General features: G+C 38.4%; 1 protein-coding gene across 1 annotated transcript in view; it reads right to left on the bottom strand.

Annotated features, from left to right (window-relative positions):
• LOC126236107 (kinesin-like protein unc-104) overlaps positions 1 to 14,785 on the bottom strand; it is a 387,080-nt gene that overhangs the window by 93,389 nt on the left and 278,906 nt on the right. The window contains exons 19-21 of the mRNA XM_049945175.1: positions 13,950 to 14,087; positions 9,370 to 9,488; positions 4,957 to 5,217 (exon numbers count right to left, since the gene is read on the bottom strand). Coding sequence (XP_049801132.1) covers positions 4,957 to 5,217; positions 9,370 to 9,488; positions 13,950 to 14,087 — 518 coding nt within the window. The remainder of the gene's footprint in view (positions 1 to 4,956; positions 5,218 to 9,369; positions 9,489 to 13,949; positions 14,088 to 14,785) is intronic.

Below are 14,785 nucleotides of genomic sequence, written 5' to 3'. Positions count from 1 at the left end.
CATCACGTACACTATGCATGCATTAAAAAATCAACATATGAGTCATTCAGAAATAAAATGGGTTCAAAAATGTTCAAAAACCAACAGGGAAGCGTTTCAAAATCATAGAATAATCAATAGACAAATGTGCACTGGATGCTAGGCGCTTTGTAAAACAAGTTTTTTTCCTCAAGAATATGAATTTGGTGCCCCCTTTTCCCGGTAGCATCTAGCTGCTTGCTGCGACTGCTTACACAGCCAACAGCCACATTACTGTAGCCATAAGAGAGAATCTACTAATCAAACGCGACTCAACTGCGCATGCACATGAGCCCGCTCGTAACTGCTAAAACGAATCTAATGTAAACAGTTGTGACTTCACGCTCATTGGAGGCAATTTGTTGTTATGAAGCATTGCATAGTCTTCCTAAAGCCTCTGACACAATTGCAGTTAGCAGACGTTTGCATGAGCACTGTTTGTTGTCGTGTATGGCGCATTTCCTTTGCAATATAAGTTATTTTCGACTTTTTCTCTCTTATGTTATATTGTTGAAGTATTATTCTGCAAAAGTGGGGTACAGTAATATCCTTTGTTAGAGTATCGGCTATTGCCAGTCAAAATTACAAAAATTTAACTGAAAACTAAAACAATGAAAAATTCCCGGAATTCTAAAAAAATCCCGAGTTTTTTCCGGTTTTCTCCCGGATGAAAAAATTCCCAGGTTTTTCCCGGATCTCCCGGTTGTCCCGGGTTGTATACACCCTGATCAAGTACGTAAAAAGATAAGGGCTAGTACACATCCTTGGGTAACAGAAGAGATCTTGAATTTAATTGATGAAAGGAGAAAATACTGTAAATGAAGCAGGCAAAAAAGAATACAAATGTCTCAAAAATGAGATCAACAAGAAGTGCAAAATGGCTAAGCAGGGATGGCTTAAGGACAAATGTAAGGATGTACAAGTATGTATCACTAGGGGTAAGATAGATACTACCTACAGAAAATTAAAGAGACCTTTGGAGAAAAGAGAACCACCTGTATGAATATCAAGAGCTCAGATGGAAAACTGTCCTAAGCACAGACAGGAAAGCAGAAAGGTGGAAGGAGTATACAGAGGATCTATATAAGGGTGATGTACTTGAGGACAATATTATGGAAATGGAAGATGATGTAGATGAAGATGAAATGGGAGATATGATACTGCGTGAAGAGTTTGACAGAGCACTGAAAGACCTAAGTCAAAACAAGGCCCTGGGAGTAGATAACATTCCATTAGTACTACTGACAGCATTGGGAGAGCCAGGCATGACAAAATCCTTCCATCTGGTGAACAAGATGCATGAGACAGGCAAAATACACTCAGACGTCAAGAAGAATATAGTAATTCCAACCCCAAAGAAAGCAGGTGTTGACAGGTGTGAAAATTACCAAACTATCAGTTTAATAAGTCACAGTTGCAAAATATTAACACGAATTCTTTACAAATGAATGGAAAAACTGGTAGAAGCTGATCTTGGGGAAGATCAGTTTGATTTCAGTAGAAATGTTGGAACACCCGAGACAATACTGACCCTACGACTTATCTTAGAAGATAGATTATGGAAAGGCAAACCTACATTTCTAGCATCTATAGACTTTCAGAGAGCTTTTGACAATGTCGACTGGAATACTCTCTTTTGAATTCTGAAGGTGACATGGGTAAAATACAGGGAGGGGAAAGGTTATTTACAAATTGTACAAAAACCAGATGGCAGTTATAAAAGAGTCGAGTGGCATGAAAGGGGAGCAGTGGTTGAGAAGACAGTGAGACAGTTTTGTAGCCTATCCCTGATGTTATTCAATCTGTATATTGAGCAAGCAGTAAAGGAAACAAAAAGAAAAATTTGGAGTAGGAATTAAAATCCATGGAGAAGAAATAAAAACTTTGGGGTTTGCCAACAACATTGTAATTCCGTCAGAGACAGTAAAGGACCTGGAAGAGCAGCTGAATGGAATGGACAGTGTCTTGAAAGGAGGATATAAGATGAACATCAACAAAAGTGAAACAAGGATAAAGGAATGCAGTCAAATTAAATCAGGTGATGATGAGGGTATTAGATTAGGAAATGAGACAAAATAGTAAAAGAGATTTGCTATTTGGGGAGCAAAATAACTGATGATGATCGAAGTAGAGAGGATACAAAACGTTGATTGGCTATGGCAAGGAAAACTTTTCTGAAGAAGACAAATTTGTTAGCACTGAGTATAGTTTAATTGAGACAAAATCTTTCCTGAAAGTATTTGTATGGAGTGTAGCCATGTATGGAAGTGAAATATGGACGATAAACAGTTTGGACAAGAAGAGCATAGAAGCTTTCGAAATGTGGTTCACAGAAAATTGCTGAAGATTAGATGGGTAGATCACATAACTAATGAGGAGGTATTGAATAGGGGAGAAGAGGAGTTTGTGGCACAACTTGACTAGAAGAAGGGAGCGGTTGGTAGGACATGTTCTGAGGCATCAAGGGATCACAATATTAGTACTGGAGGGCAGCGTGGAGTGTAAAAATCGTAGAGGGAGACCAAGAGATGAATATGCTAAGCAGATTCAGAAGGATGTAGGTTGCAGTAGTTAGTTGGAGATGAAGAGGCTTGCACAGGATAGAGTAGCATGGAGAGCTGCATCAAACCAGTATCTGGACTGAAGACAACAACAACAACAACAACAACTTTATATGAAATGAAAGAATATTGGAGGAAACAAAAAAATCGATGGATATTGGCATGTTGTTCCTGGCTCCCCAATGTTGGGGAGGGGGAGATTGAAGATATTCTGAAAATAACTGATGAAAAACAGCAGATATATATTTAGATTTAACCAAAGCTTTCAGTATGGTAAACCACAGTACTCTCACAAACAAGCATGAATACCATGGCACTAGGACATTGTCTAATGAAGCAGTTCAATCATTTCGTATTAACTGCTAGCAAAATGACATGTAGATGTAAAATTACAGATAGTCTCAGAATATTTGTCAATATTTGTCAGAAGAATAATCAATCATCTATGGCGAGGTTTTTCCCATATTGCATTCTGCTACAACTAGTGTTCTGCAGGAAGTGGATAAGTGCTCTGTGAAAAACTGTTACTAATATGGTGGTATTTTCTGAAATTTTGATGATATTAATTATTTTTTTTAATTTGTTATGATATCCATGTTTTTAGTTATGATTAAATATAGAAGTGATCATTGAATGAAACAAGTTTGTTCTCATTTTATAAAAATTTTATTAAAAAGTGTTCCATGAAAAGTGTTGTGTCAGAGGAAAAGTTTGGGAACCCCTGATCTATAGGGAATCTAAAGGGTCAGTAACTGCTAACTTACATCCATGATCTGGAGGTGCTTGCTGATTCACATAAAACAATTCTTTTTGTTGATGGCATTACATTGTTGTAAAAGCAGCAAAAACTGAAGATCTCCTATATGTAATAAATCCCATTACAAGTGAGCTAAAGAAATGGTCAAGAACAAAAATCAGCTCAAAATAAATAGGAAAACAGTATCAATAAATTTCCATAACTATCAAAATAACTTACTGCATTTTCTAGGTGTCATCATCAAATTCAAACTACTGTGAATAAAGAGGAAGTGATACAAAGTGAACTAAAACATGGCAAACATAAATGAATACATCAGTTCCAAGCTGAGTACAGGCAGTTATCTTTTAAGGGACCTCACATAATGCATAAATGAGCAGTCACTTATGAGTGCTTACTACATACATCTGAAACATGGGTGCATAGTTTGTGGAAATTCTCCAGAAGCTCTGGGTGCTCTCAGAGTTCAAAAGAGGGGTGTTAGCAAGATAAGACAAACATTCAAACCACTGTTTGTAACAATGGAAATGTTACCACTACCATGCATGTATTATGGACACACTAACGTGTATAAAAATGAAAATGGCAATGACAGTAATATAAGAATAAATGGTGACATACAAAATTACAAAGGAACTCAGATGTAATTCCAGGTAATCTGATTTTGTGTCAGAAAGGTACATGCTATATGGGAATGAAACTGTTCAACAAGTAGTCAAATGATATATATATACCAAATATAAATGCACCTGAAAGATATTCTACAGTACTGCTGCTTCTATTCATAAGTGAATACACGTACTTCAGTCTATTTAATTTTATGTAGGCCCATGGCTTAATTGTGGCTGGTAGTCACGGTATACACTCAATAAGTTAAGCTACATTCTGAAGTTGTGATTGGTATATACCAGTAACATTTATGTCAACTGTCTTTTGTTTACAATTGCCGGCAACCTCAGCAGACTACAGTATATCTAAGAGAAGTTGGGATTCATTCTGCAGCTGTGATCAGTACATATCACCTTTATTTTAAATATTGTAATTTCATTGTTTTCATTACATGAAATTATGTTTTAAAAGCCTTAATTTTCGAACAGTATTTTGTAAAAAATGATTTCAAGTTTTCAAAAATCAAAACTTGTGATTTTTATGGCTCGGGGAGGATTGTTGTTGGTGTATGGTTGAAGAGCTGTTTTCCGGTACCTAAAATTTTTGAAATTATTCACTGTGGGGCCTGCAGGTAAATTTCATTATTTATCTTTGCAAACACTAAATGTAAATCAAGTCCAATATCATCTTGTACACTGTACTGCATAATTATGATCAATGGGTTAAATAAATAAATAAATAAATAAATAAATAGTAGTAGTAAATGAGAAGCTGACTACTAGGACAGTGAATTACTTTGGCATGAACAGGAATATGCACTCACATCAGACGCAATTTTATTTTATTTCAAATACAATCCCAAAACACCTGTTTCATTTTAGAGTAAGAGACTGACATGAAAGTAATATTTCAAAAAAGTCTTTCAATCCTTTAAAAAATTAAAAATTCTTACTTGGCTGCAATGGTATATGAATTAAAGATGTTCATCTAATGCTGATATTAGATACTGACCATCTTTGCATAGATCCTTTGCATTTTCCTGACAGTCATCTTTGATTATATCATCAGCATTCTTTTCATCCTTGCTGAATTCCAATATGTTCCCTTGTCCTTCAACTATCCTCTCTTCCAGTTGCTGTTGCAAGTTCTTGTCCAGTGTCTGCGCCAACAGAGAAGAGCGCTTGGAATGTCGCTGGTTGCCAAAAAGTTCATCATCAAATGATATTCGAGCAGACTGCCGGACTCCCCACGAATAGTCACTGTTCTCCTCTTCTGGAACATTTTCGTGTCACTCACACAGAGCATATACAAATACAAAATTAAATATGCAAATTAATATGGGTCAATAATAGCAGGAAAATCTACTTATGCACAGTTTAATTTTTAATTTAAAATAAAAGTTTCATGACTTTGAATTCTACTTGTGAACTGCCTGGTCTTATGGAAGTTTGTGATAGCTGATGAAGCATATAGAGAACACAACTCTGTTTGAACATAATGTTGCCTTAAATGGGGTTTTAAAGTGCGCGTCATATATGTTGGCGGCCGAGTTTAGGTTTGTTCTGCGCATCTGACGTCACAAAACACAGCCAGCCAATGAACAGAGAACGACGTTGCCAGATCTCGACTGCAGAGCAGAGCATGGACGAGTGTCTTCAGTGTTAGAAATGTTCAGTCATAAATAAAGTAATAGAACAAAAGCAATGTCTTGATAGCAGGCTTTATTTTATAGAAAGTTTGGAAAAAGCATTCTTTATACCAATTGCTTCATATTGTATTAATTAATTAAACCAGACACGCAATAAGCCTCCTAATTCAGGCGGTAGCAAGGAAAGGTGTTTATATCATTCCCACGAACCGCTTTTTCGCAATAAAGAACAGCGGTAATTGTTTATTTCCTATTGTACTTCGATGAAGTGTGAGTAATTCATAACCATACCAACAGTGTTTGTCAGTATTTTGCGTGAGCTCTTAGATACCTCGTGGTGTCATAATGTGGGACGAGTTGCGGTAGCGTAATGGTTAAGGCGTTGGGTTAGTAAGCAAAAGGTTTAGAGTTCAAACCTTGTGCGGTGCTTATTATTTTCTTAATTTAAAAACAATATCGAAGTGTCTTACTTCACGAATTTTATTCGTTTGAATGCAATTTTTTGAAATTTCTAGTGCTTTGTCTCTTCATTAACCCTTTCACTGCTTCAGACACGTGCTCCCCGCATTCCACGCTGTGCGCGATTTTGTCATCACTGCACTGCTCGCCTGTGCAGACACATGGTGTTCCCACTGCTTTGACACACTTATCATTCGATTTCACAGAAACTATTTGGCCCAAAAATTTGATTTTTACACATCTTCTTGACTGATACCTTCCCCCCATAAATGATTTAATTTTGTTTCGATGTTCAACCCAGTTATTGTGCAGCATTAAATATAGTAAACCATTGCACGAAATTTTGAAGAGTTTGCATACTTTCCGTATGGCCGATTTTAGTTGCCACAATGTTGAGAATGAAATGTGGACAAGATACCTAAATTTCATATAAAATTTACTGTGTAACAATATCTCATTTAATTTAAGTACCACATAGGTGTCGTATGTAATATTGAGAAATATTCCATCCTTCGCGACTGCAAAAAAAGTGCGTCTGCACAGGCGAGCAGTGCAGTGACAAAATCACGCACAGCGCGGAATGCGGGGAGCACGTCTCTGTAGCAGCGAAAGGCTTAATGCGGCGTGGTGGCTTTACTTCATGAACTGCGCTCTCCCCCCTAAACGTAAGTTTGCGAACTATGCTATACTATGGTGCTGCTTCTCGCGGCGCGTGCGTCGTGTGCAACTGGCAACGCAGCAATCTCCCGCGTCTGGGCGGGCATGCGCGAGCCGCCAAGATAAAAGAATTGAACTACATTGTATATGAGGGATCTTTCCCATGACTCAGAATAAATTCAAACCCAGGCTGTTAATAGTGTGTCCTGATTGAACTCTACTTAGCATAGGTGAGCTGCTGCATGACATACCAGATTCCCATATAAAAGATGACTGAACAGCAGGACAACTGAAACTACGAGGGCAATCCCAACAGTAAGGACTCCTTTTTTTTTTTTAATATACAAACAACCATTTATTGTTTATAATATTAACATCCTTTTAAGGACTGAAGAATGCTTTTATCTTTCTACATAATTGCCATTTTTGACAATGCATTTTCATAGATGCTGTGGCTGTTTTACAATACCCCTGTCATATATCACCTTTCTGCCATGTTTTTCAGCTTGCCATTGGAGCAGAACACTAGTCCAGAAAAATGTTCCTTCAACTTGGGGAACAAGTGATAGGCACTTGGTGCCATGTCCGGAATGTATGGTGGGTTGGTGATGAAATTCCAAACAACGCTTTACAGTGGAACAATGGTTTGAGGGGGATGTGTGGCTGAGCGTTGCCATGGAGAATGCTAATGCCCTTGTTCGACTTTTTTTTTTTCTCTAGAATTGCCCTTCACAGTCTTTTCAGTGTTTCACTGTGTCTTTCAGCATTTATTGTTGTCCCAGCAGGAAGAAAGTCTGCCCATAGTACCACCTTCAGGTCAAGATGTGCAGTTGCCATTACTTTACTGGCAGACTGTATTTGTTTGAATTTTTGCAGCTTGGGCAAAGAGGGATGCTGCCACTCACTTGACTGTTGTTTTTTGTCAGGTGTAAAGCGAAACGTTCAAGTTTCCACCACCCATCACAATCGAATCCAAGAAGTTGTTCTTTTCATCTACACAGCAGTGAAGAAATTCAAAGGAAGAATCAACTTTTTGCTGTTTGTGTCTTCTCTCAGCATACGTCACACCCGACTCGCACGTACCTCCCAATATTGCAACTTTTCTGTTAAAATTCTGGGGATGGCGCTTCAGGAAACTGCGGGAACCAAAATGCAGAAGGCACTCGCAGTGATCCTCTGATCTTTACATATGGTTTCCTCAACCTCATCAGAAATCGACAAAATACCATCCCTTTCTTTGTTGTGAATTTCAGTATGACTGGCTGTAAACACTCTATACCATAAGCAAACATTTTGGACATCCATATTCTTCCATCAACTACGATGAATTTCAACCAGATTAATGTCTTTTGCATTCAAAAATCAAATAACTGCACAACCTTCACACTTTGTGTAGCACTTAATGGGAGCTCGATTTTGAGTGGCTGCTGAACCAAGACTGAGCATCTGAGTGAAACACACACAGGCCTACTTGGATGCACAGGTAAAGAGGTTAGCCACTCACAACAGTATGGCCAATTACCATATTAACAGTTCTCTACATCCCCCCCCCCCCCCCCCCCCTCCCGCAAAAAAAAAGGAGATGCTTTTTTGGGATTGCCCACATTAAGTTTTATTACTGAAGAGCAGCTGGATGCGCAATGTAATGTAGTGATGGAGAAAAGAAAGGAATGAACTACATTTTGAAAAGGAAAAGTGCAAGAGAAAAACACAAAAATTAATAGCACACAAAACCGAGTAGACAGAGAATATCTGCAAGAAGTTTATAACAAGTATTGTCAAATTTCCAACAAAAGTATTATTAATACACTGATATAACATGTAGAAGGCACTCTTTCTCCACACTATCCACAACTGTTTTTAAAAATGTCCCTCCCTCTATTTTGTTATCAAGTTTCATAAAGCGTTTCTAGTGATTCAATTTCTTCCATCCTCCTACATGAATCTCCTCACTTTTATGCCACATTCTTTGTAATTTAAATAAGGTGTCTTACATTTGCAAGTATCTGTGACGCAAAATACAAAGAACACCATGTTATCATTTGCTATAATTTACAACACATGAGTACATAACACCCCCCTCCCCCATCCCGTTTCCCCAAGTATTTTCATTTCTTATCAGACATGATGAATAAATGTTAATATTGTTACTTACTTTCAATTTTAGCTTGGACCATGTCACAAATTTAATGTGTCCAATGCTCTTCTTACTTACAGAGTTTCATATGCAGAAATAAATTATCATACTGATTGGTCCACCGTATACAAAAGCAGCTTATGCGTAAGATGTTAGACAGGGGACAAATTCATGATACAGGGTACATTTTTCTTCCTTCCCTTCCTTCAGGTGTTGGTAATTAGTTACTATTTGACCCTTCCACCTCTTTCTTGGTCTACCTATAGATCTTTTCCATATAGCTCAATAATTCATTACTGGTACTATTTTAGCCACTCTATTTTCATTCATTCTTGTGACAGACGTTTTTTCCTAACTAAAAAGCAGCTATTATGTATTAAAGCATTATTCACTAATCATATTTTATTGACAAAATGTGGAACATCACATTATTTCTGACACAAACAATACTCACAACATTTTTAGACCAACAATATCAGTGTACAAAAGATCACTTTTAGTAATAAAGAACAATGGTACACACCCGTTACAAGCTGCACAGCAACTTTGAGGTAGCCTTTAACATCTCCTTTTTCATTCACAATAGCAACCTTATGAATCAAAGGAACTGGGTAGACAAGATTACTGAGATAAACAAATGCCCTGAAAAAAATGTGACAAAGAGTAAGTACCTACATCAAATACTTTTACAAAAAAATGCATGACAACATACAGAATTACATTATTTACATAACTAGGACTGCAATAGGTTGGTCTCGACTACTGATATGTTGGCCATTTTGGAATTACAAGAATTGTGCAAAAATCGTGATTTTTATAAGCGTATTAGTAACTACGCACAGAAATAAAAAAATTAGGTTTGCGGCCCAAAGGAAGCACATTTATAAATGCAAGGTTATGAAAGGTCTGAGTAGCAATAGAACATACATAAATGACAGGTTTCACACTGCTTTTACTGAAAATATTATGAAAATCTCATCCATTGCATACTTAACACAATGACAGTCATTAACATGTAACAGTGTTGTACAGGGTGGTACAGATAAAAGAAGTCCATGTAAGTGTAAAGGAAATGAGTGAAATTACAGAAATGAAGAGCTGAAATGGACTTACAATTTATTTACAATGAAAAACACATTTATAGAAGATGCTGAAAGTGACCAGCTACAACATCAATACACAGCTGTGCATATCTATTGTATTGTATTGTATGTTAACCAGGGGGCCTAGGAACAACGGAGAGGCTCCATCCCCGCTGCGGCCGCAGCGGGTCCACAACCCCAGGACGACTACCGCAGTCCACTTCACCCCCCCCCCCCTCAACCGGACCAGTCTTTCAGGGTTATTGTGCAGTTCGGCCCCCAGTGCCCTCCCCCCCCCCCCCCCCTCCAGGGAACGTCTCACACCAAACGAGTGTAACCCCTATGTTTCCATGGAGAACTTGTTTGCGCAGCAATAGCTGACATAGTGTAGCTGAGGCAGAATAAGGGGAACCAGCCTGCATTTGCCGAGGCAGATGGAAAACTGGCTAAAAACTATCCACAGACTGGCCAGCTCACCGGACCTCGACACAAGTCCACCGGGCAGATTTGTGACGTGGATCAGGTGCTCATTCCCAATCCGGAAAGCTGTGCATTAGACCGCACGGCTAACCGGGCGGGCTCTGCATATCTAAGTATATTCACATATACTCAGTGTAACGTTCCGATACTGATGGTGCCAGTTTCATGGCTGATGTAGCCTTTCAGTTGTATTGTATGTGGATTTGTCTCATAGATCTTGTTCTTCAAGTGTCCCCACAGGAAAACATCATGTGTTCTTAGATCCGGCTAATGTGGTGGCCATAAATATTTGCTGACAGTTCATTCCTAGTGAAGACATCATGGACTCGTTGCAGGATATGTTAGATGTGCGGCATGTTGCCCGTTACTGGAAAAGCAGTATTGTCTTCCACCTTCAGTGAGCTGAGCACAAAATGTATTGCAAATTTCCATATATGCAGCCATGTTAAGGCTAATGTCAAAAAAATATTGGTCCAATGATGTGCGTTCCTTTTACACTGCACCAAATGCAAGCTTTTCATCATGGAGTCGTTGCGATGTTCTGTAAATTCACATGACCAGAAAGATGAAACCCTGCTTCACCCTTCATGATGTAATGGAAAGGGTCTAACAAACCATCATATTCAAAAGCTAAGTGCTGTAATCTACATGTTTCTGATTGTCATCCTCCTGTAATTGCTGCACAAGCATCACACAATATGGCTGTGAATTAAGACTTTTCAATATATGCTGGCAACTCCTCCTGCTTATATGCACCTGCTGGGCCAATTAACATGTAGACCTCTTTGTGCTCTGAATAATTCTTCGGCAAATGTCTGCAATAACTACTGGTGTGGAAACTGAAGGAATTCTTTGTCATTTTGTATTTTGCACTGATCTGTGGGTGCACCAATTTTTAATACAGACTCTGTATTGGTTTCTTTCCTGGTAGTCCTCTATCCAGATACTTGAGACACTGAAAATTTCATGAGTTTCCTTAACCGAATGCTTTATCACATATGCTTCCGCAATTTCAACTCTTTCTTCTATTGAGAAAGTCATTTTTGCACACTGCAAAGAGAAATGTCTAACTTTACAGACGAAATAAACCGAAATGCTGGTAGAAGAATGCTAACAATCAATTAAAGCATAAAACTGTCCATTGTTGTAGCTGTTTCCTCTATTTTAGAAACAAAAACATTGCAATTGCATTCGAAGGGGAGACAGGCTATTTTTAACATTGCCACCCTGCATTTATCAGTGACTGAGTTACACAAGACAAATTCTGGATTTATTAAGCAAGGGCGAAGATTACACCAAAAACAAAAAAAATAAATTTTTACTCAAATCATGTAAATAAAAATTGTTCATAAAAATAGAATCAGACAAGTTTTTCTGCACAGTTTCCTCAAAGCACTAAATATAACCTTGCATAACTGGAAAGAGTATTTCAACAAATAAGCAGAGGTTGCGCGGTAGAATCAATATGGAATGATATAATTTATATCTTGTTTACAGAAAACTACACAATAAAACTTCAAGAGAATTGCAGTGTGTTTAGCCCCATCAGTCCAAAAAGTTTTGAGACAGAATTAATAAAAAAAACAGAGAAAAGTTAAAATGGTGGTTTTAATGTTTCCAGTGTTCTACACGGTCCCCTTCCCCATGCACACAAACACAAGTACAAAGTACAGAAAGAACACTGACCCAACCATATGAAACTGTCAGGGAAGTCCTCCTTTGGGATAGTTTTCCATGCACTCATCACACTGTGTCAAAAGTCGATTATGTTGTTGAAGTGTTGACGCTTCATGTGAATTTCTGTACTTTGTCATTTTGTGGTAGGTTCATATCGACAACACTACATCTCATCAGTCAGATGAAAATAATTGTCTGTGTTTTGTATTTCAATCAAATCATGGTAAGTGTTCACTGTCATTTTTGTCTGGGAGTCAAGATGTGTACGACAAGCTTTGTACACATTGTTCTTCTTCTTCAAAACATACCTGAGAAAGTCTTGTACACTTGAATTACAGATGCTACTCCGTTGAAATTTGTGACATAACATCATTGACACACTACAGCTGCACATCCACTGCCTAATACTGCCTGCTCACAACTCACTGATCAAATGCATATCTGCTGTTTACAGTTGTTAGTCGAGTCTGTCACCATAGTTACTGTGCTGATGCAGCCTGTACCAGGAATAAAATCAATCTCGGAACTTGCTGGATCGGCAGTGTAGACTGAAGATGCATTACCTCATGCTATAGCATTAAGATGGTTCTAAGACTTTAGAAAAGAGGATGAATTTCATATGTTAATTAAGGTGGGTTTTGGCCATAAGCAAACATTTGTGTCTGATATTCCCCACGAAAGTGTGATAAGACCATTACAATACATGATATATCCAAGCAACACAAACAGACAACAGTTTTAGCTGTCTAATTCCGTTTGCAAAAGGCATGATTGTATGCATGAGATCAAATTGTTATGAAATGCAGCATAACTTGATGATCAACATTTTGTGCAAAGATGAGTAACTCACCCACCACATACACATATGTAATGTAATGAGCATAAATACATGAAAATATTCAATATCATTCGAGCACACGATTAGTGTTCAGACATTAGACTTAGTCAAACTGAGTGATTCAAGATGGCACAATAAAATAAATCTAGCTATAGGAAAGGCAGAAGCTAGAGATATTAATTTGAAGAAAGTTTAATTCACCCACTGCAGAGGTTTCTTGCAAAAACTTGACAAAATAATTCCTAATCAATCATTAACTGGAACTCTTAACAAGTCATTGTTATTTATTAGACACAGACTGCAGCATCATGGTGCTTAAAACAGATTAAGTCACTAAAAACAGCGAACAAACAGGTTCTTGAACAAAACAATAAAATTACTTGAGATGTTTGCAACAATAAGACAACACGTAGCAATATTATAACCATATCACTGAGACAAAGAGAAGGGGGGAAAAAGTAAAAATGAACACAATCTGAGTAGTATATACGATGCACACCACAATCATTTCTGTCATCTAGGCAATTAGTAACAGTTTTAGCTAAAGAACTGGATCAGTTTTTATGCTGCATTTGTAAAGAAAATTAATGAGGGTTCACATAAGTTTTGTGCGTAATAACACAACATGCTCTAGTGGAAGTAAGTACACAAATCAGTTTTTTCTGATCCTAAATGTAACTTTCATTTTTGTTATGCCCAAGCTAGCATTTTATAAGCTTTATCAGCCTCATACTGCTCACTGTAAATGACCATTTTTCTGAAAGATAATACCCATCATAGTAAAGTCTGTCAATATTGTCATCCTCCTCCCCCTCCCCTTCCAACCATCTCAGCTCTGTTAGAAACAAGTCACAACTCCATTAATTATGATTGACTATCTTTACCTACTCAGTCACTGTGGATGTGAAGAGGAGGAAAAATCATTCTCATTTTTTATTGACTTAAACTTTTAATACACAATTTCATTGATTAACTAATGTATTCTTTTATTTAATAACAAAAGAAACTTACTGAACATGTGCTTACCTGCCAACCATTCGGAACCATGGAAATCTGTCATAAAAGGGATCACCACCTGTCAAGGATTCAATATTGTAATCAGGGGATGTTGGTGACAGCTCTGCTTCATTGTGATACATCTCCCTCATAAGTTCAAGACGCTGTCTGTGGACATAAAAAATGAATTAGTTTGCACCTCATACAGATGGATTTTGTGCTATGCACACCAACTTTCAAATTACCCATACCTAAGCTATTTACAAAACAGTTATGTTTTGTTCATGGTATTATTTCAAAGAAATTTGGGTTTTTAATTACACTCCTGGAAATGGAAAAAAGAACACATTGACACCGGTGTGTCAGACCCACCATACTTGCTCCGGACACTGCGAGAGGGCTGTACAAGCAATGATCACACGCACGGCACAGCAGACACACCAGGAACCGCGGTGTTGGCCGTCGAATGGCGCTAGCTGCGCAGCATTTGTGCACCGCTGCCGTCAGTGTCAGCCAGTTTGCCGTGGCATACGGAGCTCCATCGCAGTCTTTAACACTGGTAGCATGCCGCGACAGCGTGGACGTGAACCGTATGTGCAGTTGACGGACTTTGAGCGAGGGCGTATAGTGGGCATGCGGGAGGCCGGGTGGACGTACCGCCGAATTTCTCAACACGTGGGGCGTGAGGTCTCCACAGTACATCGATGTTGTCGCCAGTGGTCGGCGGAAGGTGCACGTGCCCGTCGACCTGGGACCGGACCGCAGCGACGCACGGATGCACGCCAAGACCGTAGGATCCTACGCAGTGCCGTAGGGGACCGCACCGCCACTTCCCAGCAAATTAGGGACACTGTTGCTCCTGGGGT

Source organism: Schistocerca nitens, chromosome 2 (genome assembly GCF_023898315.1).
Source record: "Schistocerca nitens isolate TAMUIC-IGC-003100 chromosome 2, iqSchNite1.1, whole genome shotgun sequence".
NCBI lineage: Eukaryota > Metazoa > Arthropoda > Insecta > Orthoptera > Acrididae > Schistocerca > Schistocerca nitens.
This window is presented reverse-complemented; position numbering and strand designations above follow the sequence as displayed.